Here is a 26,188-nt window from a genome sequence, read left to right on the forward strand (position 1 = left end):
TTTCTTTTTTCCTGCCTCCCTTTTGCTTTCAAAAGGCATGAAGGGGTCCAGGGCATCTCACAGGCCCACCTCCCTACTTGGGGCATGGGCAGCCGCACCTGGAGTAGAGGTATGCCATGAGCCCCAGAGGTGTGCCGGCCTGTAGGACGCGGGCCTTCCTCTGCTTGCCGCCTCGGGGGTGCTTGCTGACGTTGTAGAAGATGAGGGATGAGGACTCGTCTAGGGGACTGAAATCCAGCGTGTCACAGTGGGCCGCCGAGATGTTCACGATCACGGGCAGGGCGCAGGGCTCCAGGCCCCACCGCTCGGCATACATGACCTGTGTGTTGTGGGGGGAAGCGAGCTGCCTTCATCTGGTTGGCCTGTGCCACCAGGTGCTGGCAGGACCGGGTGCTGGGTCACCTACTACTGACCCGGGGTGGGGGGCAGGGATTCGGGCAGACTTGCCTGCAGATACTTCTTGACCAGTCCCAGGAACTGCACTTTGCACTTCATTTCTTCCAGCTGCCCTCTCAGTTTGGACAACATGGTCTTCACCTCGGAGCCTGGAGGAGGGCAGAGTTGCCACAAAGCAGGCCCCAGGCCCTTGCCCCCACCCCCAGCCCCCGGGAGCGCCTCTGCCCAGCCGCTGCTACCTTTACTGCGCTTCTCCTTCTGCAGGAGCTTCTGGTAGAACTTCAGGGTCTTCCGGTAGTTCCTCTTCTCTATCAGCAGCTGCTGCTCCAGCTCCTGGCCAGGAAAGAGCCCGTGATGCCCCAGCGCACCGCGCTTTCCCGGCGCGCTCGCAGAAGCCGGCCTCCCCTCGGGGCCCGCACAGAGCCAGAGCGTGGGACACGTCCCACGCGGGGACACCAGGGTTCCTAGGGACCTCACAGCGACACTGTCATCCAGCCGCAGAAAGGGTATCTGTGTGCTCCCCGGGAGACGTGAATTCTGACGAGGGGACCAGCCAACGTGAAGGGAAACCTCGCTGGAGTGCGGGGAGGAGGCTAGCGGGGGAGCGCTCAGCCGCGCCAGCTCGGGACCGACACAGACCCAGCAGGGACCCTGCAGGTGGACCTGCGGCTCTACCGGGATCGACCAGGACGGTTTCCTCCTGCCCCGGCAACAGCCCAGCCAATGAGAGACGCTCACGGCCAGCCAATGGGAGGTGGTCAGGGCCCAACCAATGAGAAGCTACTACTCTTGCAGCCCCTAGTTTACTCCAATGGACTTTTAGTTTACAACAGGCGCCCCCACGTCCTCCTATAAAAGCGCCTCCTCGCCGCCCCTCCCGGCAGTGGGTTGGCGCTAGTTGGCTTGTGGGGGCGGAGCCGTGCGCTTCGCCGAATGAGCCGTTTTCTGGCTGAGTGACCGTTTTGTTGGGAAAGGTCAGCAGACCTGGGGCGCAAAGATAACACCCAGCACAGGGGTATTTGCCAGGTAGATCCCGTTGGGCTACGTGAAACCGTGCGGGCGGAGGCCCGTCGGGCAGCTGTGGCCTGTCTCGCCTTCCTGGCCGTCCGCTGGGGCCCCGCACGAGGAGGGGCTGGGGCGCCCGGGGCGCAGGGGCTGCGGCTCAGGCCCCGCCCCGCCGAGGGGCTGCCCTTCGGCGAGGTGTCCAGGACCGCTTCTGGCTGGTTGGGGGGCGGGGGCTGGTCCCCCCGCGACCGGCCGACGGCCCCAGCTGCCCCGCGAGGCCCCTGCAGGACCCCCACGGGGCTGCCGCCTCCCCGCACCTGGGCCCCCGCGGGTGAGGACCCCCCCTGAGGCCCGGCAGTCCGGCGCGCGTGGTCGAGCCCGAGGGACGCCGGTGCGGAGTCCCTGCCCCAGACTCTGGCTGACTACCCCCACCCCGTTCCCTCCAGGGCCCTCGGCCGTGCTGCACGGGGACAGCGGCCAGGACGCGTGGCCACTGCTGCCCGCGGGCAGTTCAGAGAGCTGGTGCCAGCGGGGCGTCCTCGTGTCACGGTGTGCCGGGGCGCCCAGAAGCAGGGGTCCCAGCCCTTCCTGGAGAATGTGCATCTCGCGGGAAGGTCCACAAGTTTGCTTGGCGGGAGCAGTTTCTGTCCTCCCGAGAGGACGCTCTGGATTCTTCTCTCACCCAGAGGGACCAGGGAAGCCTTGCTGGCCGGGCAGGCTCAGGGCAGCGACTGTTAGAAATGACCAGAATCCAGACACGGTTCCTTCCTTCAAGGAAGGAGGGGACAGATGTAGCCTGGCTCACTGTCCCCACCCTGCGGGGCCCAGGGCTGAGGATGGGTGTGAATCTGGAGCAGAGAGGATGCTGGAAGCCTGGCACGTCCCTGGGAGGGGGACTTGAGCCTCCGCGGGTCTCCAGCTGGGGGTGTGAGGTTGCCTTTACCTGCGGGAGTAGGACAGGGGTGTAGGGTGGACACAGTGAGGGGGACTTGGCCAGGGCCAGGAACCAGAGGAAGGGGCAGAGGCCCAGGGATCTCTCAGACTCCCACCAGAATACCTTCCTGTTAACCGGGTTCAAGTGGCCCCAGGACCCTGAAACGACCACACTGACAGGAACCTTCATCTGAAAGCCAAATACACTGTGGTCTTCATTTGGGCACATCTAATCAGCTCAAACCCAAACAAGCTTCCCCCATTCTCCTCTGATGACAACAAGGGACTTGGGTTTGTCAGGAGCATTTATTTCTGTACAATGTTGTGAAATTAAAAATGCAGGTGGTGTCTTAATCTAAATATTTGAATCCCCTCTATCTAGTGGTTTTACTGAAGAGGCGGTTCATGTGGCTGTCTTCTTCCCCGTGCTGCTATTCTGACAGCCAGGCAGCCGACGGCCACACCAGGTGGTGGACGTGCCAGGCCCCGGGCAGCTGTGGGGCAGGGGCTGTGTCTGCTGCTGGGGGACGTGGTGCAGACTGAATACAGATTCACCTCCTCCTCCACGTCTCAGTGGTTAACTCAGGTCCCCAAAGGCCTCCGGGTCCTTCTCCACCTGGGCCACAAGCAAGCTACAGGGGGAGGGCGTCACACCCTGGGGCAGCAGGCGTCTATCTCCATGGAAACAGAACGCTGATTTGGACCACAGCGAGATCCCCACAGGAGGCAGTTGCTTGGGGAGGAAGGCGGCCGAGCGCTGCTCCCTCGGCCCCAGAGCTGCTCAGGCATCTTTCGGCCCGGGACTCTGCGTGAGGAGCCTGTGGGTCTGATGTCACACAGCCTGGCTCCAAACCTGCTTCCCCCTGGTTGGCCCAAGGACCCAGTCGCTGGTTGCCAGCGTGGGGGCTAGAACGAGCGCCCATGGTGTGTGGGGCAGAATTGTGTGTGCAGGGCCTGAGTGCACCTCGGACGTGGGAGCCATGGGCACCTGTGGCGGCTCTAGTATTAAAAGAACATGAGGGGCGCCTGAGTGGCTCAGTGGGTTGAGTCCTGGGATCGAGCCCCGCATCGGGCTCTCTGCTCAGCGGGGAGCCGGCCTTCCCCTCTTTCTGCCTGCCTCTCTGCCTACTTGTGATCTCTCTCTGTCAAATGAATAAATAAAATCTTTAAAAAAAATAAAAAAAAGAACATGAAAGTGTCAACTCCTGTCTCATGGGCCACACCTTGAGTGCTCAGCACACACGGCTGCTGGCTACCCGGTGGGTGGCACAGATCTGGAACGTGTCATCCCTGAGGACAGTCCTGTGGGACGCCACAAACCCTGGCAGCAGCACCCGCATGTGGCCCTATAGCTGTGCTCCAGACGGACTCCTCTCTGTCCCCTGGAGGTCTGGTTCGTGCGAGGACCAGGGGCTCTGCCGTCCCATCCTTGTGTGCTTCTCTGTGATCCTGGCTTTCTTTTTTTTTTTTAAATTTTTAATTTTTTAAAAAAGATTTTATCCATTTATTTCACACACACAGAGAGAGAGGGATCACAAGTAGGCAGAGAGGCAGGCAGAGAGAGGGGGAAGCGGGCTCCCCACTGAGCAGAGAGCCTGAAGCGGGGCTCGATCCCAGGACCCTGGGATCATGACCTGAGCCGAAGGCAGAGGCTTAACCCACTGAGCCACCCAGGTGCCCTCCTTTCTTTCTTTTTTTTAAATAAAGATTTCATTTATTTATTTGAGAGAGAGGGCACACAGAGAGAGAGGGGAAGCAGACTCCCCACTGAACAGAGACTTGGACTCGGGGCTCCATCCCAGCATGTTGAGGTCATGACCAAAGGCAGCTGCTTAACCGATGGAGCCACCAGGTGTCTCTGCCCCTGGCTTTCTGAAGACACCATGACCCTGGCTGACCTTCCTCAGAGTCTGAAGAGGGGAAGGGCGGCCCTGAGCTCTGTTCCTGGTTTCTCTCTCTGTGCAGCTCAGGACCACCACACGAGGGCCCTTCTGCAGCGACTCTGCATAAGGCTCTGTCCGGCACCACCGCCCCCTCGCGCACGGTCCGGATGCTGATCCAGACCCCTCCCGCCAGAGAGGGCCGATGGGAGGCACCTGCTTCCTTCTGGAACAGGGCTCACAGACTCCAGGACCATTCTGACGGATTTTAAAGCTAAATCTATGTGAACTGAACTCCACACAAGAGGGGATGATGGAGAGGACACACTTGAGTGGGGCATCACCACGGCCAATCTTCGAAGGAGTCCAGCAAACCCGACCCCAGGGGACACGGACAGGCGAGGTCTAAGGAAAACGTTCAGGGTCATCTGCATTGAGGTGTTTCCCCATGGCCTCACCCAACAAGGGACTTTTCCCGTAGAATATGAGGAGTCAGTGTCCGTGTGCTCTGAACAGCCACACAACAGCCCTCAACCGTCCCAGGCCCGAGGGCTGCCCGTCCCGGGGACAAAGAGAACCGCGGACGGAGGAAGCTGGAGAGCTGGAACTTGCGGGCAGAGAGAGAAAAGAGGGATGAACCGAAATCAGCACCATTCACCGAAATCCTGAGAGCAAAGGAGGGGCGCCTATGGCGTGGGCACGGGGAGACGAGGGCACCCAGCTGGCCCTCACGGCAGGGGCACGTCGGCCACGCTCGGGGACATACACTGTGCCCTCCAGCGGCGCTGCCCTCCCCCACCTGGGACTGCTTTGCACTCCCTCTGTTTGGGGAGTGAAGGTGAGAGGGGCCGAGGGTTGTTTACTCCTTTCGAGTTAGCCCGAGGCTCATGATTTGAAGCGGAAGCAGTGGGTTCTAAAGAGAAAAGTGAAACTGGCCGGCCTCACCCAGCCCACCCACGACGCAGGCGAGGGCGCGGGGAGCTCACCTGTCTGCATTCTGGCTCCAGGAGAGACGTCTTCCCCAGGTGGGCAGGAACAAAAAGGAAAAGGAGGTCACTCTGGGTCACTCCCCTAGTGTCCCTCAAACTGCCTCCCTCCTCCTAACTGCCCCGCCGGTGCCACCACAGAGTGACTGTGGGACAGAGCCAGTTTCTGAGGTGGGAGGCCCAGGGGACCTCGTCCCAACCACAAGGCCACGGTCCGGATTAGAGCTGGTGCCGGCCGCCAGCACACTCCTGGCCTGAGCTGTCTCTGAGCCCACCTTCAAGCGCAATCTGAGTGTGATGCAGGGGTGACTGGTGTCACTAGTAGGTGCGACTCCCTGCAAAGGGCCACCATCCTGAGGAGAGTGCGGGATGGAGCGAAGGGCCCCGTCAGCCTACACTGGGCTCTCGCACGCACGAGAGCCACTCTCTGGCACTGAACACGAGGGGCTGGAAACAGGGCTGTCTGTCCATTGCCGCCCACCCCAAAGATGTGGCTGTAGTCAGCAGGCGCGACCTCTGATGTCAGAGGGTGACCTATGACATTGGAGGACACAGCTGGATCCTTAGCACACCCCCACCCCCCCAACAACTGCTGGGATTAAGCTGCTGGGGAAGGCGGTGTAGACACAGTGAGCTGCCCCGGGAAGGGCCCCGTCCTCTGTGACAGGGGCGTGAGCACCCCCCTGGCCTCCCTGTCCCCAGGTCAGCAGGGCTCTGGGTCCAGCTGAGGTCAGAGTGGCAAGCTGGTGGCGGGCCGTGTGCAGGGACTGAGGGCAAAGGAAACTGCGCGGGGACCCTGCCTCGCTCTTCTCCGTTCACTCACATTCAACTAGAATGACATCCGCCAGCATCGGGTCAGGCTCCCACGGCCACTGATCATCTCTCCCCCTTTTTTTGCTCTTAACCACTTTTAAAAAAAGAGTTATTTATTTATTTGAGAGAGAGAACACCCACGCATGGTGGGGAGAAGCGCAGGGAGAGAGAGTCCCAAGCAGACTCGCTGCCGAGTGCGGAGCCTGTCGCGGGGCTCGACCTCACCACCCTGAGACGCGACCCCCGCTGGAACCCAGAGTCGGCCGCTGCACCGACGGTGCCACCTACGTGTTCCGCTCTCAACTGGTCCTCAAGTTTTTATTTGGAAAAATTCTTTTGTGACAAAATATGTACAACATGAAATTTCCGACGGTAACATTTCTCGTCGCGCCGCTGAGTGGCATGAAGTAATTCACCCTGTGGACACCCGGCCCACCCTCCACGTCCGGCTCACACGGCCGAGGCTCTGTCCCCACGAAAGCCCCATCCCTGCCCCCGTGCGGTCTCTGTGCACGTGGCCACCCCTGGGACCTCACGAGGTCAGTGGCACACGGTGCTGGTCTCTCCGTGTCTGGCTGTCACTCAGCAGGCCTCGGGGCTCCTCCTCGCGTGGCAGGTGCCAGCCTGTCCCGCGGCGTGGGCGCTCCCCAGCTCCATCTCCGGCTGTCTGCAGCTGGGCGTGGGCTGCTCCCACCTCGGGGCAGCTGTGGGCACGGCGCAGGCAGCTCCCAGAGGCTCTCCCCGGAGGACACGCAGCCACGTGGTGCAGCCGCGCTTACTTCTTGGGGGAAACTCCAGAGTGGCCGCGCCGGTTCCCATTCCCACCAGCCGTGCGCAGGGCTCCCGTTTCTCCGCGACTCGCCAACACGGTCTTTTCTTTCTTTTTCAAATTTCGGTGGGAGCCGTCCTACTGGGTGTGAGGTGGCATCTCGTTGCGGTTTGACTTTCCACAGTGACCAGTGAAGTGGGACTATTCCGGCTGCTTGTGTCGGCCCTCTGGGGAGACGTCTCCGCGGGTCCGTCAGCCCCGGCTCAGCGGAGGCGCCGCGTGGCTGCTGCCTTGTTCCCTAGACATTCTGGACATTTTGCCTTTCTCAGAGGCCTTTGCGGGTGTTTCCTGCTGTTCTGTGGCGCGCCCGTCCCCTCTGCGGGCGGCATCCTTGGACGCACCGCGATTCGATGTGTGCTTGATCGCAGTTTCTCTATTTTCACTTCTGTTGCCTGTGCTTTCGGTGTCGTACCCGAGAAATCGTTTCCATGTCCAGTGCCGGGAAGCGCCTCCCGTTTTCGTCTATAATTTATAATTTGTAATTTAGCTCCAACGTTCAGGTCTCTGACGGCTCAGTTAACTTCCGGGAGTGGCGCACACACGGGCCCGACGTCACCCTTCCGCAGGTCACGCCGTTTTCCCAGCGCCGCGTGTCGCGAAGGCGGTCCTCTGCCCGCTGGCTGGTCTGGCGGTTGGTCAAAACCCATCTCACGCGGGCTTGCTTCTGGCCTCTCTAATCTGTCCTGCTGGTCTGTCCGTCCGTCCTCGTGCCGGACCACACTGCGTGGACGACGGCAGCTCTGCAGCAAGTTTGGAATCAGAAGAGTGAGTCGTCACTTCTGTGCTCCTTTTCCAGGATTGTTCGGCTCTTTGGGGTCCCTAGAGAGTCTGTGTGAATTGCAGGTGGGATTTTCTACTTCCTGAAAAGCCGTCATGGAGCCGTTGCCCCTTCAGCTCAGCGATCCGTGTCAGTGTGGACGTGCGGTGAGGCACACTCCGAGTTAGAAGCCGGTTCTGTGTTGCTTCTCTGGCTGCTCTGACTTGGGCTGCTGGGGGCCCCTCGCTGTTCCTCCGACCTCCAACGGGCCCCGGTCATGGGTTCCTGACCATTTCCTCACTCTCAGGCACGAGATGGCCCGGCTCCTCGTCCCAGGTCTTGCCCCAGTCCCGGGGTCCGTGATCTCTCCCAGGAGCCCTGGTCCCTTTGACTGCAGGACGGGCCTGGAGCCAGAGGCTGTCAGCACCTGCAGGCCCTCAGCCAGCGCAGCCAGGAAACGCACGGAGCGTACTCAGTGACTCCCCTCGGAAGCCACGGGACGGCGCTCGCCGTCCACGGGCCCCGTCACAGTGATAGCTGGTCCCCCACGGGGTGGTTGGTGTGGCTTTCTGCCTCTGGTAGTCTGTTCGTTTCCCACTTGTGGGTAAGGCCGTCGCAGGTAGAAAGCCTGTGCTGCTGGGACAGGAACCTCCGGCAGCCCCGGGCAAGCGTCACTGTGTGCAAATCCGTGTCACAGGCAAGGAAGTGGGGGTGAGGTCCGCAGGCCCCTGAGGGCAGGCGACGAGACGGCCAGGGGCTGGGAGCCCCGGACTCTGCCGCAGTGGCACGGAGCTGCCGTGTGGTCGGACTCTGCGCTCCCTGCCCTGACGCCCTACGTGGGGGCCACCCTCCGTGCCAGGGCCCCCAGGGAGGCCCCCACCAGGCCCCAAAGTCCGGCACCCGCAATGGCTTCTGCAGGGGACCACAGCACAAAGCCCGGAGGAGCAGGGTGAGGCCACAGGGCATGGCCCCACCGTCACGTGTGCAGGCCGGGGACGGGGCCCTGCTCTCTGTCCCGTGTGCAACTGAGCAGAAGTGCAACGTTCAGGCAGTAGCAGGAAGAGAACAAGGGGGAGCCCCGGGGAGGGTCCAGACGGGGGCAGGTCAGGGCCGGGCAGACATGGTGCTCCTGCGGCTCCGCTCGGAGGCTTGGAGGCCGGAGGAAGTTTGTCGCACAGGCCAAGCAGAGGCGCCGGGAGCAGAACACGTGAGCTGGGGGGGTCCTTCCCGCCTGCTGTCCTGGAAAGTCAGGCCTTGTGCGACAAGGCCCCGTGGGAGCTCCTGGTCACAGGGGAAGGCTGCAGCCCAGGTCCCAGGTCCACGGGCTCTAGGTCACTTGGGAGTGGGCCTGCAGCCCTGGTCAGAGCCACTGGGTATGGGGGGCAGGTGCCCAGTGGCAGGCGCAGTGACCAGAGGTCCAGAGCTCTGTGGGCGACCCTCACCTAGGGCCTTGGCCTGGCCAACCTCAAATTTGTGGGCTCCTCTCACCCTGCTGACCAGGGAGACATGCCCTGGCTGGATGGTGCAGGAGGGACGCTGCCCCCCAGAGAAGCCCAGGCCAGACACATTCCGGGTCCAGCCTGAATGGACAGCTATGGGCAAGGCCCAAACGGTGTCTTCTTGTCTCAGTGCTGCTGCCTGAGGAACAGGAGGCCACCTGGGACGAGGGGCTTGGCCTGCCTGCCCCCTCCAGAGACATGGCCCGCGGCCAGCTGTGATGGCCAGCACAAGGTGACCTCCTGCAAGCGTCACGGCCGCCCATGTGCCCAGCTGAGAGAGAGAAAGGCCACGTCCTACCCCTGATGTGGAGGACACACACAGGTGAGCACAACAGTGCCCTGGGAAGACGCACAGGGAGAGCGCCCAGACGAGTGCCAGGGTCACGGGGGTGGGGGGGATTCTGTGCCCCCTCCACCGCCTGAGTGACTGGGAGCTCCCGCTGCTGTGACGCGGGACTCCCTGCCCCGGGTGCCTCTGTGGCCACAGCACCCCCTTCCCTGGCACCAGTAACGGGCAGTCGCCCGGGACTCACCAGGCTCTGGGCGTCCACGTCGGGGGCCCCGCCTGCTTTCTGCCTCGCCAGCTCCTGCACGTAGCTGTGGACGTCGGCGCCGAAGCAGTCCGCCTCGTAGAAGGCGCTGCACCAGCCGGGGCTGCAGCTCTGGAGCTCGGCCGGGCCCGGGTGCACAGCCAGGCCCCCCTCCTTGGGCCTGGCCAGCCGGGCCACTGCCTCGGGGCTCGAGCCCCCACCCTGCTGCCCGTGCTCTCCGGCCTCCAGCTGCTGTTCCCTCTCGCCTCTGACGGACTTCTGAGGCCGGAATCCCACCTCAAAGTTACCCCGCGAGAGCTCGTCTGCGTCCACATCAGACAGCGACGGGGACGGGCAGGGAGCTCGGCCGACACGCGCCGTGGCCAGTTTCTCCTTCCCTGCGCAGGAGAGGAGGGCTCCACTCGACACTGTGGCTCGTGTGGCAGAGTCCGTCCCTCATTGTTTACAGAGAGGCCGCTCGTTCTGAGTCGGGGGCAGGAGGCCCCTCGAGACGGCCAGGTGCCCCTCTGTTGCTCTGGGGGCCAGCAGGGTCCTGCGGATTCAGGGTGGTGGTCCTGCTTCCCAGGAGGGTCCCTCGGGTCCCCTCCCAGACACAGGTCATCCCGTGGGGCCGGAGTCTGGAGAGGACACCCCAGGGCCGGTGGACTGCTTGTGCTGAGATGGACACAACCCAGGCTGCACCAAGGGGCGGGGGGGCCGAGGGGCTCCCTGGGCACAGTCCCTTTGCTCTCAAACTTCCTGGGTGTGCGTGCGGCAGAAGGGGTGGGACAAGGGGGCCTGTCCTCGCCGTCCCCCCAGGGCTGTCATATATGTGATCACAGTCTTGCCACCCGATTCCTAAAGCCTCGTCCCGGTCGGACTGATTTCGTGACATTGTAAAGACCTTTGTTATCTTGGAGCCCTGCGCTAACATTCCAGGAAATAAACCTCAGGGTCTTCCAATGGGCCACGTTTCTAGGAAAGATGTGAAGCTCTCCCTGTCACAAGCTGTTGGCCAGTGATTCCAGGGAGAAGTGCCCTCCCAGCCCCCAGTCTACTGGGTTCCCGCTTGCCGCCCACCTGCTGGCCTGGGAGAACCCGCTTCCTAGCACAGAGCCTCCAGGGGAGGACGGGCTCTGCTCTGGGGCCTCTGAAGGGGCACTGGGGGCCCCAGGGCCAGAGGGGAGCCTCTCCTGAAAGAAGGGAATTCTTGCCCCCGAGCCCATGTCTCTTACCCGCTCCGTGCAGCGATGGCCTCTTGCTGGACACGGAGCAGCCATTCGGAGTCCCGGCTGCGCTGCCCTCAGGCTCTGCCCCAGCCTCCTCTGAAGCACTGTCAGCAGAAGGAAGGACGCTGCAGGCACCCCGTGGCCCCCCGCCCCCGCCCCACAGCACCGTGGCTTCCCTGCTCTGCCTTCTAGCAGGAAGCTTTAGGAGGATGAGGAAACCCTGCTGAGGCTGAGGTGGGGGCCTGCCCGTGACCCTATGCCGGCACCCCGGATGCACACCGTTTGACAGGGGCGTCCCCCGTCCCATGCAAGCTTCCTGAGGACGACGTGACCCCAGGCCACAGGATGGCACAGGGCCCCTCTTCCCGCAGCGGTTAAGGCCCTAATAACGGGCACAGGGCTTTCTGGACATTCCTTTCGGGAGGTCCCTGGACGGCCCTTCTCCCCGCCCCAAGAGCAAAGTGCGGGGGGCACTCATCTCGGTGCTCTGTTGACCTGTTTGCCCGGGCAGGGAGTGCGGCAAGGTGCCACCCCCCAGCAACCACGGCAAATGCTAAGGGACCCCTGTTCTACCTGCCTGGTGGGGCCCCTGGAGGCAGACGGGGCTGTGGGTGTGCCTGGAGCTTAGGGATGGGGTGTCACGGCACTGGGGTCCAGGCATGGTCCCAGCCCTCGGGGCCACCTCCACCCACATGGCTGTCCATAGTCCACGGCAGAGGAGCATGGGGCACAGTCTGTGAAGGGGCTGGTCCTCCGGCAGCCATCACCCCCTTTCTACCATCAGGAGGGGAGCTGTCATGCAGTGCCCGCCTGGATGAGGGGATGGGGGCAGATGCTGTTCCCCGTGGGGCCTCCTGCCCTCTGGGCTCCCAGTCAGTTGACCTCAAGCTGGTACCTGAGCAGGGATGCGCTTCCCGCCCCGTGAGCCCACAGTCCTCTCCTCCTGCACGAAGGAGCCCAGTGCCCAGAGGGAAAGCTGGGGGCTAGGGTGGGCTTCAGGACAAGCGAGAGGGACCCGCGTGGCCAGCCAGCCAGGGGAGCTGGACTTCAGGGGACAGGAGGACGTGGGGAACACAGCGGTGGGCCAGAGGAGGCAGAACCAGGGCCGTCCCGCCTGGCAGGGGACCCCAGGGTGGGGGAAGCCTGGGGCCTGAAGAAGGGGACTCACTTCTCGGAGGGGGACGTCCTCCCGTTCACCACTTTGAAAAGACTCTGCAGCAACTTCTCCCCCCAGTAGAGGTCACAGAACTTCTCTGATATGGCCCCGCAGAAAGTGGCGTAGGTGAGGTCTTTCAAGGCGTAAATGTATTCACCTGGTTTGCAAAACGGCAGTGGCCAGTCACGACGGGGGAGAGTCCCCTCCGGGTTCCCTGTCGCTACACAGCTGCAGGTGGGGGAGACGCCCGAGCGGGGGGACCAGGCTCTGAGACCCTTTTCCTGCCTGAGGCTCTGCGGCTAGACCCACCCCTGGGCGCGGCTCGGCCTCCCGAACTCTTCATACAGACGGACGAGTGGGGGCCCCAGTTCCCCTACACACTGGCCCACCCCCAGGGCACTGTGTCCCCCCACGGCCTCTCCCTGGTCCTGGGGCTTGTCTGGGGAACCCTGTGGGCCCTCTGCCGTGATACCCATGATCAGCGCTTCCAGTCCGTTGTCCAAGTAGCCGTCGAAGGCAAACTCCTCCTGGATGAGACGTGTGGCCTCCTGCAGCGATGGGCAGGCTGTCCTCTTCGGGAGGGGCGAGGCGTCCACACTGGACACGCCGAGCTTGCGGTCTGCTGGTAGGGGCCGCTCGGGGTGACTGTCTGTGGCCTGGTCATCCTGCTCTGGGGTGACTTTGGGGCTGTCTGGACTCGCCTCGGCCAGGGAGGGGTCCCATGGAGCTGATGACGGACCCTCAGGCTCCTGGCCTGGGCCCTTAGCGGCCTTGTTCCTGGGTGGCTTGGCTGGGTGACTCGGGTCACGGTGGGTCACACTGGGCCCTTCCTCCGTGGCGAGCGCCTGTGCCTTCAGGAGTGGGACATCAGCAGAAGGCTCGGGCATCACTGGTGACGCCCCCTCTGGGCCAGGGGCTGGGACGCAGGGGATCCCCTGGGCCTTGTCTCTTGGCGTGGACTCTCTGAGAGGCTCTGGGGCCGCTCCCTGTGGTCCAGCACCAGGTGCCGGCTGGTCAGGCATCTTCCAGTTGGCAGCTCCAGGGGCCTCGGGAGCCTGCCGGCCATCGCCCTCCCTGTCCCTGAGAGCACAGAGAGGAGAGAGCACTCGGGGAGGGCTCGGGGACCCCACCAGCCCCAGGGTCGGGGTGCTCACCTGGCGGCCGCTGCATCTGGGGCCGGCACGATGGGCCTGAAGCGTGTGGCCGCGGCGGGGAAGGCGGCTGGCAGTAATGTGGCCCCTTCAGTGCCGGGGGGCTGCGTGGGCACAGGCCCCTGCACGGCCACCAGCCTGGGGTCGTGGCTAACCCCAACAAAGCCTGGGGACAAACCCTGCATGAGGGCGGGCAGTGCGGACGCCCCAAAGCTGTGGTGGCTCTTCCCCACCCCACGGGGACCTCCAGGGTCAAGGGTGAAGGAGCCGGGGGAGGGGCCGGGTGGTGGAGGGTGGGAGCGACTCAAAGGCCACAGACAGGACAAGGGGTCCTTCCTCCTGCTGCAGGCTGGGGTCACCACCCAGACAGGACAGGAAGGGGTCGGCAGGGCGTGTGTGTGGACATGGGAAGAGAGTGGAGGGATGCCCGGCCACATGGCCTGCTCTGGGGGCTGGCGACACGGGAGTACGACTGGGCCGTGGAGACAGAGGAGTGAGTAAACCGTGTGACTGCCGTGATGTTCTGGGCACCTTGCTCTGGGGCCCAGTGGTGCCTGCCTGTGGGTGTCCTCTCAGGGCTGGGGGTCAGCTGCAGGGGCAGCCGTGGCATCGGGGGAGGAGAGTTTGGGCCCTGGTGACCCACCTGAGCTGGGCCCAGAGACGGGTGTTGGGCTGGGGCTCAGTTCGACCACGGAGAGAGCGTTCTGGAGGCCGATGGTCTCTTCCTCCTGGTCAACCTGAGGTAGAAGGCCACGGATGGTCCCAGTCAAGGTGACACCAGGGGCCCGCAGGTGCAGACTAGACGCTGGGTGCTCTCTCTGACCCTTTAGTGGGGCCCACAGCCCACACTGACTGTCACCGCTGGGCTCTGGGGATACTGTTTCCCAGTTCAACAAGGTTTCGGAGGTTTCTAGGGCCTGGGAGGACTTTGGCACCGACAGGGAGCCCTGGGCTTCTCAGGATAGCCTGTCTGCCCTCCAAGGGCCCCGCCTGGTCCGCGCTCAGGCGGCTGCAGGCACATTGACCAAGCATGCCGGCCACCTGAGGGTCATCCTGCAGGACACCCCCCGCCCCCCACGGCCGCAGAGAGGGCAGGGCGTGGGGCTGCCCCAGGAGCTGCTCTGAGAGAGGAGGAGAAGCTACCACCTCAGCTCACTCTATAGGGACAGTAAACTGCAAAATGCAAGGACCCTCATCTCCCCGGGGCGCAGACTGAGGGGTCTTCACCTGCTCTGGAAGTCCCCGTCCGACCTTGCAGGTGGAAGCCCTCAGGTGGGCTAAAATCCTCCTGCTGTCCATGCCGCGCTGACGGAGGTAGGTGCCACATATCTGTAAGAGGGATGAGCCCATGAACGGGTGCTCTGAGATGCCGCAGGCCGGGCGGCAGCCCCACGTCCCTCCAAGCGCGGAGGGGTCTTCAGAGAGTGCACGGCGGCCTGCGGGCTTCCTGTATAGGGGGACCCCACGGGGGACCCTTGGGGAGAGCTGAGCAGGCCCAGCCTCGGGCAGCCTGGGGTGAAATCCAGCAGCCCGGTGTGGAAGGAATAAAGACCCAACAGAAATGGCCACAGCGCTTCCTGGAACCGCTGCCCCGCTGACAGCCATCGCAGGGAGGGGTGAGGGGCGAGGGGCAGGCTGCGGGGGAGGGGGCTACCCCAGTGCTGGACACGAGGGGCACGAGGGCACATGACCTTTTCCAACCGGCCCCTCTAAGAGCGCTGAGGAAGGGAAACATTAAGACCCATAGCAGAATGAGGGTCGAACGAGTCAGCTCCCACATGCACAGACAAGACAGCACCCCCAACCCGCAACCCAAAACACAGGCAAGAGAAAAAATCTATAGACGATTATGATTAGCTGCATTTTGACCCAGACAAGCCCAAGCCCTCTGTGACCTTGACGACAAGGCAGTGGGGGCCTGCAGGGTGACTGTGGGGTGGCCCCAGAGCCTGTGCCGGGGTGGAGGCGGGTTTGAGGCCCACCCTCAGTGCACCTGGGCCCTGGACGGGTCTGGGGTGAGGGCTGGTCCCGGAGCCTGGGGCTGACCCCTGACCCCGGAGCATGGAGCTGACCCCGGGAACTGAGCCTCTGCCAGCTCAGACTTCCTGGTACTTGGGGACAGAAGGTCACTGATGAGAATCTGTATTTTTCATTTGGGTTATGGATGGTCCTGAACGTGAAGATAAAGATTCTTTCCTTAAGCCTCCATTTAAGCCCCCCCCCCGCCCCCGTCATTTCCTAACCGCTGGCAAGAACCACAGAAAACTCTCGGCAGAGAACGACCCCATTCAGGCTCTGCACGGCTTGGGGGGCCCAGAGCCCGCAGGGTTCCTGTCTGGAAAAGCTCCATTTGCTCAGCCAACGCTGGGCAGAGGCTGCGACCTCCCCGCCCCCGCCCCCGAGAGCGTTTATTGCCAAAGTTCCCGACTGCGAACTCCTCCCCGTCCTAGAGGCATCTGTGTCCCTCACAACCCAGGACCTGAACCTGATGCTCAGAACGTCGATCCTCAGGAAGGCTGGGCCCGGCTCCCAGGGTCTGGGGACGGCGGACACCGCTGCTTCCACCCCCAGCCCCTCATCCTCCCTGAACACGCCCGGCCGCCTCCGTGCCGATCTGGAGTGGAGAGAAGCTCCTTCCCCTGCCGTCCGTCCATCTGTCCGTCCATCCACCTGTAGCTACTCAGTGAGCCGTCTCAGCGTTGTAGCTGACGTCTGCTGTGTTTCTCCATGACACGAGACCTCATCCTTCCTTGGCCAGGCAGGCCAGAGAGGCCCAGAGCGTCAGGGGCAGAGAAGGCCACAGGGGGCTTCTCCCTCTAGGGGGTGGCCTTCCTGTGGCCTCTCGGTCACTGAAACACTCACGGGACCCCCCTGTACTTGTCCAGCTCTTGGCAGATGGGGGCGGTCTTGGGAGGGTGAGGGAAGGGGAGATGAGGGAAGTTGGGTTGCTGGGGGGACTCTGCTCCCTGCTGGCAGGGCAGAGGGACACGGGTCAGGCTGGTCCCAGGACACCCCCTGCCCACTCCGGCCGGGCGAACACACTGGAGGCAACCGGCTGGTCTGGGAGGGGCATGCCGGGGTCACGAGCAGCAGACACTGTCCGCCACCTGTCCACAAAGGAAACCCGTGGCCCGCCCTGTCCAATGTCCACTTTTCCCGAAAACAGGAACCTGGCTGCTCGGTCATCGCCCGGGCCCTGGACGGTGAGTAGGGGTCCCAGCTACGGTGTGCTTACCTTGATGGCCTCAGCCGCGTGTGGCCGCTCCTGGGCACTGCGCCTGGCCATGTCCAAGAGGAAGGTCTTCAGCCTGCGTGGCAGGGCCAGCTTGTGGTTTCGGGGGACGCTGAACTTGGCCGCCGTCCACAGGACCGCAGCTACAGCGTACACGGAGGCCTGGGTGGAGAAAAGCGCAGCCCTGCTCAGCCGCAACTCCTTCTCCTGGGCTCCCCCAGGGGTGCCTGGGGCGTGAGCGGGACAGCCGCCCCTGGGAGACCCCCCCGTGCACCTCCTTGGAGCTTGGAGGCCCTGGCAAGACCCCGAGTCAGATCCCGCAGGGGCCTGGCCTGGGGACCTGCATGTTTACCAAACGCCCGTGGGTCTTCACACTGACATGGGAGGCCTTGATGGGACCTGACCGCTCTCATGGTCCTCAGGCAGGTGGAGGTCGCAGCTCGGGGGTCTGAGGCCGGGGTTGCCCGAACCTGTGGGGCGCCGCTCAGCGGTAGACCGCAGGCTCTGAACAAGACCAGCCGCCTCTACGCCTCCCGGCTGTCCTCCACGTCCTGGGGGAAGGATGGGCACACGGCTCCCGAGTAAGGGAAGGTGTCACCCTCCTGGGGAGAGCCCAGGGATGGTCCCTGATGTGCTCTCGGATTTTTCTCAGCTCTTGGATCCGGAGTCCGCCCGCGACAGACAAGCGGCTGCCACACGCCGCTGGCCGGTGTTCTCATTTACCTCCACGGCCGGATGGAGGTGCCGCGTGGAGGGCCCGGTGAGCGGGGCAGCGGCAGGCTCGGCTCCGTGGCCACGACACACCTGTGCGTCCCATCACGCCGTGAACACTTCCTCTGTCGCTTCGCCAGGTCGGCACAGTGGACAAAACCGCAAGCCGGTGCTGGTGGCCACGCACGCCCGTCTCTGCGGCTGGACGCCGGGCAGGACGCCACCAAGCCGCTGCGGTGGTGCGGGCGCCGGGGTGCGGCCTCTCACGGCCAGGTGGTCCCCGCGCAGGACAGTTGCACGAGAGGGAATTATTAGCTGTAGATGGTTCTGACCTTCTAAGAACATGTAACCCTTTATTTTGGGGTCATTACAGATTCATGTACCGTTGTAAGAAATGAGACAGAGAGCCCGTGTGTCCTGGACCCAGTTCCCCACAAAGGTACCGTCTTGCCAGACTGCAGGACAGCGGACCGCCCAGATGACGGGCTGACACCACCACGATCCAGAGCATTCGGTCATCAGGAGGGGTCCGGGTGCCCCAACACGTGTTCTCAGTCTCTGGCAACCACGGACCTATTGTCCGTTTCTAGGGTCATGCCATTTCCCATAAATGGAATTATGCGGTCTGGGACCTTTGGGGTTGGCGTTTGCTGTCAGCCTAACCCTACGGAGATGCACCCAGGTCACCGCCCGGTCAACGCTCCGTTCCTTTTACTGCTCAGCGGCGTTCCACGGTGCGAACGGACCCTGGCGTGCTTAACCACTCACGCATCTGGGCTGTGTCCCGTGTGGGGCTGTTCTGAACGTGGTCCCCTGGGACGGGCGCCTGGGGACATGGTCTCCCCGGGATGGATGCCTGAGGAGGTGGTTCCTGGGCTTTAAGGCAGGTGCGTGTTTACTTTCTGATGAAACTGCCAGAAGGGCCGTGTCCTTTCCCATGCTCAGCCGCAGTGCCCGGGGGCTCCTGTTCCACATCCTCGCCGGCCTCTGGCGTGGGCAGCGTTTGGGGTGCTAGCTGCTTTCATGGCGCGGAGTGCGGTCTTCTCGTTTTAGTGGGCGATTCCCGAGTGCCCCGTGCCGCCGGGCGGCTTTCATATGCTCGTTTGCCGTATGGCGTCTTTGGCGAGGGGCTCTGCAGGCCTTTTGCCCACTTTTAAACTGGATTGTTTTTTAAATTAATTTGGTGGGACGCCTGGGTGGCTCAGTGGGTTGAGCCTCTGCCTTCGGCTCAGGTCATGGTCTCAGGGTCCTGGGATCGAGCCCCACATCGGGCTCCCTGCTCAGCGGGGAGCCTGCTTCCCCCCACCCCCGCCTGTCTCCCTGCCTACTTGTGATCTCTATCAAATAAATAAAATCTTTAAAAAAAATTTAATTTGGTATTTTTATTGCTGACTTATAAGAGATCTTTGTATGTTTGGGATATAGATGCTTTATCAGATGCGTGTTTTCCTAATATTTCCTGCCAGTCTGTGGCCAGTCTTTTCACTCCTACAGTTTGAGGTTGTCATGGAGGCGTACATCGACTTTCTCTTTCACAGAACGTGCTTTTGTGTTGTGCCCAGAAGTTACTGCCAGGTCCCTCTCAGGGGTCCTCTGTTGACATAAACACGATTTGTCTTCTCCAGCCTACTGACACGACGTTCTGGAGTAATGCCTTCCCGCTGCTGAGTCAGTCCTCCACGCGTGGGATCAGGCTCATGTGGTCAGTTTTGATTTTGATGAAGTTCATCTTGCCCACTTTTCCTTTTGTGGAAAAATTTATGGACACTGCTTTTGGTGTCACGTCTAAGAACTCTTTGCCTGGCCTTTAACCTCTGAGATTTTGTTTGATTTCTTCCATTAGGATTTTGTAGTTCTCAGCACGTTCAGTCCGGCGCGTGCTTGGTTAGATCTGAATGTAAGTACTTCCTTTTTTTGAGTCATGGTACACGTACATTAAGTTTACGTTTTATATTTTAATTAAATTCAAATCAATATTTATTTAAAATATTTTCTCTTCAGCTAAGACAACAGAAGAGACGATCTACCTATCGTACCCGTCACACTCGGCCACAGCTGAGAACAGACTTAGTCCTGAAAGTCACAGGTCCAGGGCAAAGGACCAGAAGGGACTGTTTTGGTATGAACGAGGCTGGTCTCTCAAAAGTGGTCGTTGAGGTCGGACGGCAAGGGAGGTTCTAGATCTCCTGAAACAGATTCTAGAAAGTAGGTGTGCTGTCCAACAATCTGCACCAGCATCCCCGGCCTCCGGCTTTCCCAGTGTCTGCTCCTGAGGCTTCACGGGTGCGTCAGTGGGTGCCTTACGTGGACCTCCGCCTCGTCGTCGTCTTCTTTTCCGCTCAGCCTGTGCCTTTGCCCCTTCCTGCACGGCGTTCATGGTGTGGAGGCTTCCAAGACGGTGCTAATGCTGAGAGAGAGCGCACTGTATTTGGGGGGGGGCTGTATTTTAAATTTGGTGTCTGTATGTTCATTGCTAACATGCAGAAATACAATGGATTTTTGAATGTTTATCTTATATCCTGTGACCTTCAGAACTCACTCCTTAATCCCATGGGTTTCCTTGGAATTTTCTACAAAGATGTCATGTCATGTGCAAATGGTGTTATTTTTTCTTGGTCTTTATGCTGTTTTTGCATTACTGTAGTGGCTAGAACTTCAGCACTGTGCCGAGTACAAGCAGGGACAGTGCACGTCCTTGCATTGTTCCCAGTCTTGGGGGAAAGCATTTAGTCTCTTCCCATTTGATATGAAGTTAGCTACAGGGTGTGTGTGTGTGTGTGTGTGTGTGTGTGTGTGTGTTTGTAGACACTCTTTATTAAGCTGAGCAAGTTTTTCTGTTTGTATTTTTCTGAAAAAGTTTTCTATTATGAATGGGTATTGAATTTTGCCAAATGGTTTTTCTGTATCAATTAGTGTGATCATGGGGTCTTTCTTTTTTACCTGGTTAATATGTTGGACTGATTGATTTTCAAATAGTAAACCAGCCTCGTATCCCTAGAATAACTTCCACTGTGTCATGGTGCATAATTTTTATATATTGTTGAATTCTATTTGCAATTTTGGTAAGGACTTTTGTGTTGATACTCATGAGGGACGTTGGTGTATATAAGCCTCTATCTATCAGTATACATTGACAGGAAATATATTGGCTTAATGAAACAGGCAGGGAAGTGTTCTCTGTCTTCTGGAAAAGATGGTGTAGAAGTGATATTAATTTTTCTTTAAACGTTGAGTAGAATTCTCCAGCAAAATTCTGGACCAAGAGATTTACTTTTGTAGAGTTTTAAAATTACAAATTCCATTTCCTCAACAGTCAGGGCTATTCAAAGATCTGTCTCATATTGGGTGAGTTGTGGTAGTTTATGTTTCCTGAAGAATTGGTCCATTTCATCAAAGTTGTCAAATTTATGTGTGTAGAGTTGTCTGTAGCCCCATTATTCTTCTGATGTCTAAACGGTGTGTAGGGTATCCCCTGTGTCATTCCTGGTAATGGTAATTTGTGTCTTTTTCTTCTTTTCTTTCTTTTTTTTTTTTTTTTTTTGCTTTGTCCGTTTTGCTGGAAGTTTTAAACTTTTACTGGTCTTTTCTAAGAACCAGGTCTTCACTGGTTTCTCTATCGTTATCCATTTTCGTTGATTTCCACGTTTCATTACTTCTGTCCTTCTGCTTTGGGTCTACGTTGCTCTTCTTTTTGTAGGTCCCTGAGGTGGTAGCTTAGATTATGGACTTGAACTTTTACCTCTTTTCTCACGCATATGCATTTAGTGCTATGAATTTCCCTCTTAGCCCCGCCATGGCTGTGCCCCACAGTGTCAATGCTGGCATCTGTTGATTGTTCTTTTTTCATTCGGTTTGAGGTCTCCCTGGTTCTTGGTATGGCAAGTGGTTTTTTTGGAAACCTGGACATTTTCATGTTGTGACCTTTTACCTGGCTTTCTCTGCCAGCACTGTCGGAAAGTGGGCACCATCTCATTATTGCCAGGTGGTGGCGGAGTTCAGGGTCCGGAACCTGAGGCGCGGGCTCCTCCTCACTGCCGCATGGGGGTGGGAGACCAGATCTCCATTGGGCCTCCAGTGATGTGCCTCTGGCTGGGAGGGGGAAGAGTGTGTCCTTTCTGCTCCTTACCTACCTCCTTTCCCAGCATGAGGCAGGGCTGGCCTTGTTGCTGCCGGCTGATGGTCAGAGTCCCAGCTCTCCACAAGGCCTCCTCTCACACACCTGGCTGGGAGGGGCATTTGCTTCTGCCAGGGTGGGGGGTGTGACCCCATGGTGACCACATGGTCTCCGCTGGCTTCACGGGCAGGGGGCCCATTACAGGCTGGTGGGGACCCTCAGCCTTCCCTGGCACCACCTGGTTGGGATCTCTGCTGGCAGGCGTGGGCCCACCCCTTCCCTTGCCATGGCCTCTGGCTTGAGAGTGTGGCTTCTGTCCCCATGTGTGAGGCAGAGAGAGGGAGCAGGGCCCTCACCACTGTGCCTCCCTCGGGCCTGAGGCCCTGACCAGGCTGCCTTTTGCTCTCTACCCTTCAGACTTCTCATTCTTGTTTCAGGGATGGGTTTCTAGATGTACATTGGACGAGTAGGGAAGTGGAGTTCCACCTCCGTTTCAAATATAATTTACCTAATTTTTAGTTTGTACAATTTGATTTTTTATTTTATTATTATTTTTTTAAAGAAACCTCTATGCCCAGTGTGGGACTTGAACTCATGACCCTGAGATCAAGAGTTGCACTCTGTACTGACTGAGGTAGCTAGGTGCCCCCAAGTTTGCGCAGTTTAATTTTGGATAATGGCTCTGTGTAGCAAGTGCCTCGTAAACACTGCTGACCATGCAGCCCTCGGCTCTCTCAAGCCACCACATGCGGCCCCAAACTGTCCACGCCCAAGTCCCGCCCATCTGGGGTGACACTCCCAGAGCCATGCCCCTGTCACCCCTGGGGAGGCACTGGCTAGGTGGAGGCCACCCTGGATGGATGTGACCGCTGCACTGCGGGAGGGCCCTGCCTCTCCTGTGCCCTGTGCTGGGCCCGCGCCTCCTCCCCCACCCCTGGCTCTGGGCAGAAGGGGGCACCGTGGGTGCTATGGGTGCCGGGAGGGACAGGGGGCCGCCCGCTTGCCTTCTCAGTCACCAGTTCTTGCTCTGCAACCTCAGGAGCCAGAAAGAACGTGTCGTAAGTGCCTAAAAGAGAAAAGCCCCGGTTCTGAGTTCTCTTTCCAGCCTTGCGTGTCCTCGGCAGAGCACAGCTCCTGAGGGCAGCCCCGTGTACACACCGTTGGCTGGGGGTGGGCTGAAGAGCACGGCCCCGTCCTTGGCCACCAGCACGGAGTCCAGGCACAGGTAGGCTGCAAGAGAAGATGAGGGTCAGGGTGGCTGGACTCACGTGGGAACGCTGCTCTCCCAGGAACCCGCAGAGGCAGGCTGGGGGTGGGGCAGCTCCCCTCTGCGCCGCCCCCCAACCCCAGGGAGCCCAGGGGCCGGGGCTGGTGCACTGCTTCTTCTCAGAGGCCCCAGTACACTGCCAGGCGGACGGGGCATTGGGGGTCCTCTGCAACACCCCCCCTGCCCACCAGAGCTGCCTCAGGGCCACTCCTTGCACATCAAGCTGGAAATGGAAAGGAGAGGAAGGAAGAGGAAGGGGCATGGAGGGTCACAGCCCAGCCGCGAGTGCTGCCCCTCTGAGGGGTCCCAGAGGAGGCTGCGCCCCAAAGGGCCCATGGGTCGTGGGACTGGGGGTCAGCCCTCATTGTCCCTCCCCACGATGTGTTCCCATCAAGGGCCGTGGGCCTGTCACACTGTCCAGCAAGCTGCAAACCAGGGTAGTGTCTGAAATCCCCTCGTCCCCGGCCACTTCTGCCTCCTTGGGGACAATGTGGCCCTGTTGAGGGGATGTGGGCCACCCATATAGCTCCCACTCTGCAGCAGGGTCGTTGGCCTCAAGGCCCACCTTCTGTGCACCTGCCCCCTGCGGCCCCCAGACCCTTTTGGTCCTAAGACCAGAGCCAACACCTCCAGGACCCTGTGGGCTCACAGCCACCTGGCCCCAGGCTGTCCCCGGGGCCCACATGTGCCTGACAGAGGCCATGTGATGCCCTGGGACGCACAGGTAGGGGGCAGGCTGAGCATGGACCCGCAGGACAAACCAGCACCTGGGTGCTCGTGGTGAGCGTGCAGAGCAGTGAGACACGCGTGCGACAGAGCCCAGAGCTCGCACTCCTTGAAGGGCCGGCCCAGCTGGCACAGGAGCTGCTGCAGGGAGACGACCTGGGGGAGGGAGAAGTCGCATCCTAGCAAGAATGGTCCTGGCCCATTGGCAAAGTGGCAAGGCGGGAACCACTTTGAATAAGGGTCGGGTGGGCCTCCCACATGGCCCACTCCTGGCCCTGTGGGGAGCGACGTCCCCACGTGGACACGACAGGGGCTGGGGACACCAGTGTGGACCCTCAGGAATTGAACAGAGAATCACCAGATGATCACGTGATCCCACCTGTGGGCGCACACCCCCAAGGGCCAGGAGCAGGGACTCCAACAGTTGTCTGCACCCCTGTGTTCACAGCAGCGTGGGTCACGGCAGCCACGGGGGCAGGGACCCCAGCGCCCAGCACAGATGAAGGGATGAGGGGACGAGGGTCCCGCAGCCTTGAGAGGAGGGACGGGCCTGCACCTGCTCCTGCGTACAGGGGCCCCAGAGGCCTGATGCCGAGGGAGAGAGCCGGCACTGAAGGAGCGCGTGCTGCCACGTCGTGAGGTGCCAGGAGCCGTCACAGTCCCGGAGACAGAGGGTGGATGCGGGGACCGGGACAGAGCTCCATCCGGGAGGGTGAGAGAGGACTGGGGGTGCAGGCTGGGGCTGGCTGCGGGACTCCGGGACTGGTAGCCACTGAGCTGTACGCTTGGCAGAGACGGGCCGTCTTCCAAGACGCGTGCTCTCCCCCACCCGCCCCACCACACACAGACTTCCTGGGAGTCCGAGGAACGCACTCAGCTGGCAGGAGGTCCTCGCCTCGGAGGCTGCGGGAAGAGCGAGGCCCCAGCCACCACACTTGGGACACACAAGCACATGCTTTAGGGAGGGTCCCCAAGGCAGCATCTGCACCCTTGACCCCCTCATGCCCGGGGTGCAGCTGCCTTGCTCTTTCTAGCTTCTTGCCACATATTTGCAAGTATGGCTGGCGGCCCACGTTCCGGCCCTCCCCGCGCCCCTGGCCACATGTGGAGGCTGCGGCCGCTGGCTTTGAAACCAGGTTGAGCTCTGCCGCAGAGCTCTGGGGCCCTGATGCCCAGCAGGCTGTGCCTGGGGTGGGGGTGAGGTCTGGGCGGGCCCTGGTCCCATGAGGCCTCTGGGGCAGGGGAGCCTGGTGGTTAAGTAGCTGGGCTCCCCCCGGTCAGCTTTGCCCCTCAGCAGCTGCCCACCCTCCACCAGCATGCACGGCTGCTCCATACCTCAGTTCAGCTGTCTGAAAAGTGGGCTGTTGTTGTCCCAGGCCAAGAAGCTGTTGGGCATGGGAAGGTGAGCCCAGTCCGTGATGTGGTGGGGTTTTTCTGCCTCAGTGGCTGGAGCTGTCTACACACAAGCCAGGGTGGGCCCCGGAGGCCAGTGGAGACCATGTGGGCTAAGGTGTGGACACATGGGTGTGCACGGGGATCTCCGGGATAGACATTTGCTTTAAACTAACTCGAGTGTTGGGGTGCGTGGGTGGCACAGTCGGTCAAGCGTCTGGCTGCTGATTTTGGCTCGGGTCATGATGTCAGGGTCATGGGATGGAGCCCCGCGTCGGGCTCCATGTTCAGCGGGGAGCAGGTATCACGCCCGGCGTGGGGCCCAGTGCAGAGACTGAACCCATGACTCTGAGATCAAGACCTGAGCTCAGATCAAGAGCAGGGCGCTCAACCAACCAGGCCATTCAGGAGCCCGCTCCTGACTTTGAGATAATTAGGAGAAAAAGGCATTGCCGCCGCTGGCTGCCGGGCTGGGGAACAGAGCAGCAGAGGTAAGCCTGCCGGCCCAGGGCTGCCCGGCCTCCTCCTGGGAAGGCCGCTCCCTGCACACTCCTTTGGCAAGAACATTAACCCCGAAGCAGGGGTGTGCCTCCTTTGGTGAATGCGTGGGGTGTGGGGCTGCTCTCACGGACGCCCCACCTCCAGGAAGGCCGCAGGAGAGGCCTGGCCTGGGACAACAGCAGGCTGTACCCAGAGCTTCCTTCAGAAACAGAGAGCTTGCTTGAAACTGGTGAATCATGGAGCAGGAGTGACGGTGAGACTCCCCTCTGTGCAGGAGACACCTACACGCGTGCGGGCCCCCTCCTGGCATGTGGCGGGAACCGCTATCACCCACCTGCTCTGCCGTGGCGCTAGCCGGCTCCGCAGCTCGGCCCGGGGACCCCTCCTCAGTCCTGCACGTCCTGGGCTCTCGGCCTGCATCTCCAGGGTCTTCGGAATGGGGTGGGGCGCTTTGCTCCACTGGGCTCCAGCCCAGCGCCCCAGATGCCCTGTCCCCACTTCGGCTGGCGTCTCTGGGTCCCCCTTGCTGGAGCTCGGGCTCCCGCCCCGGCCACAGTCTGGAACTGGGCTCTGACTTGTAGCTGGAAAGGCCGTTTTTCCCATCTAGAGGGGCCTTGCTGAGGTTTGCAGGGAAGACTTGGGATGTGGATGGCTGGTTCTTGGCGGGGGTCAGCGTCAGGCAGAGGGTGCTGGGCTCGGGGCCATCGGGCGGGAGTTTGGGGAACGTCTGCACCTTCCGCAGGCACCTCCTCTCCGTGTCGCCCGGGGGGCGCTGGGAGTCCAGGAGGAGACTGGCCAGCTGCTCTCCGTTTCTCACGGGGGCTGACAGCAGGGGCTTGGAGGGGGGCGCAGCAGGCTGCTTTGGGCTGCTCTGGGCTTCTTGGGCAGGGCACTGGGGCATGCTCCCTGGGTCCACGGCTTGGCCCCCCATCTGCCTCCTGGGCCCCACGCTTCCTGCCGCAGGCTTCCCGCTCCAGGCGCTCTCGGTGACATCTGGGCAAAAGCAAGGTGATTGCTGCAGGGGAGGTGGCCGTGGATCTGAGCCCAGGCTGGGCATCCCCAGTGACTGCACCTGGTACCA

The 26,188-nt window shown here is 61.1% G+C and overlaps 1 protein-coding gene across 1 annotated transcript in view; it reads right to left on the bottom strand.

Moving 5' to 3' along the window:
• KNDC1 (kinase non-catalytic C-lobe domain containing 1) overlaps positions 1 to 26,188 on the bottom strand; it is a 58,834-nt gene that overhangs the window by 12,797 nt on the left and 19,849 nt on the right. Inside the window, exons 6-20 of the mRNA XM_032882191.1 lie at positions 25,442 to 26,100; positions 23,256 to 23,370; positions 22,380 to 22,451; positions 22,226 to 22,287; positions 16,400 to 16,558; positions 14,416 to 14,493; positions 13,808 to 13,901; positions 13,168 to 13,330; positions 12,486 to 13,093; positions 12,026 to 12,170; positions 10,864 to 10,961; positions 9,632 to 10,026; positions 636 to 729; positions 448 to 545; positions 99 to 319 (exon numbers count right to left, since the gene is read on the bottom strand). Coding sequence (XP_032738082.1) covers positions 99 to 319; positions 448 to 545; positions 636 to 729; positions 9,632 to 10,026; positions 10,864 to 10,961; positions 12,026 to 12,170; positions 12,486 to 13,093; positions 13,168 to 13,330; positions 13,808 to 13,901; positions 14,416 to 14,493; positions 16,400 to 16,558; positions 22,226 to 22,287; positions 22,380 to 22,451; positions 23,256 to 23,370; positions 25,442 to 26,100 — 3,061 coding nt within the window. The remainder of the gene's footprint in view (positions 1 to 98; positions 320 to 447; positions 546 to 635; positions 730 to 9,631; positions 10,027 to 10,863; positions 10,962 to 12,025; positions 12,171 to 12,485; positions 13,094 to 13,167; positions 13,331 to 13,807; positions 13,902 to 14,415; positions 14,494 to 16,399; positions 16,559 to 22,225; positions 22,288 to 22,379; positions 22,452 to 23,255; positions 23,371 to 25,441; positions 26,101 to 26,188) is intronic.

The sequence above is a fragment of the Lontra canadensis genome, unplaced genomic scaffold (assembly GCF_010015895.1).
Source record: "Lontra canadensis isolate GAN:19392208 unplaced genomic scaffold, GSC_riverotter_1.0 scaffold79, whole genome shotgun sequence".
NCBI classification, from domain to species: Eukaryota; Metazoa; Chordata; class Mammalia; order Carnivora; family Mustelidae; genus Lontra; species Lontra canadensis.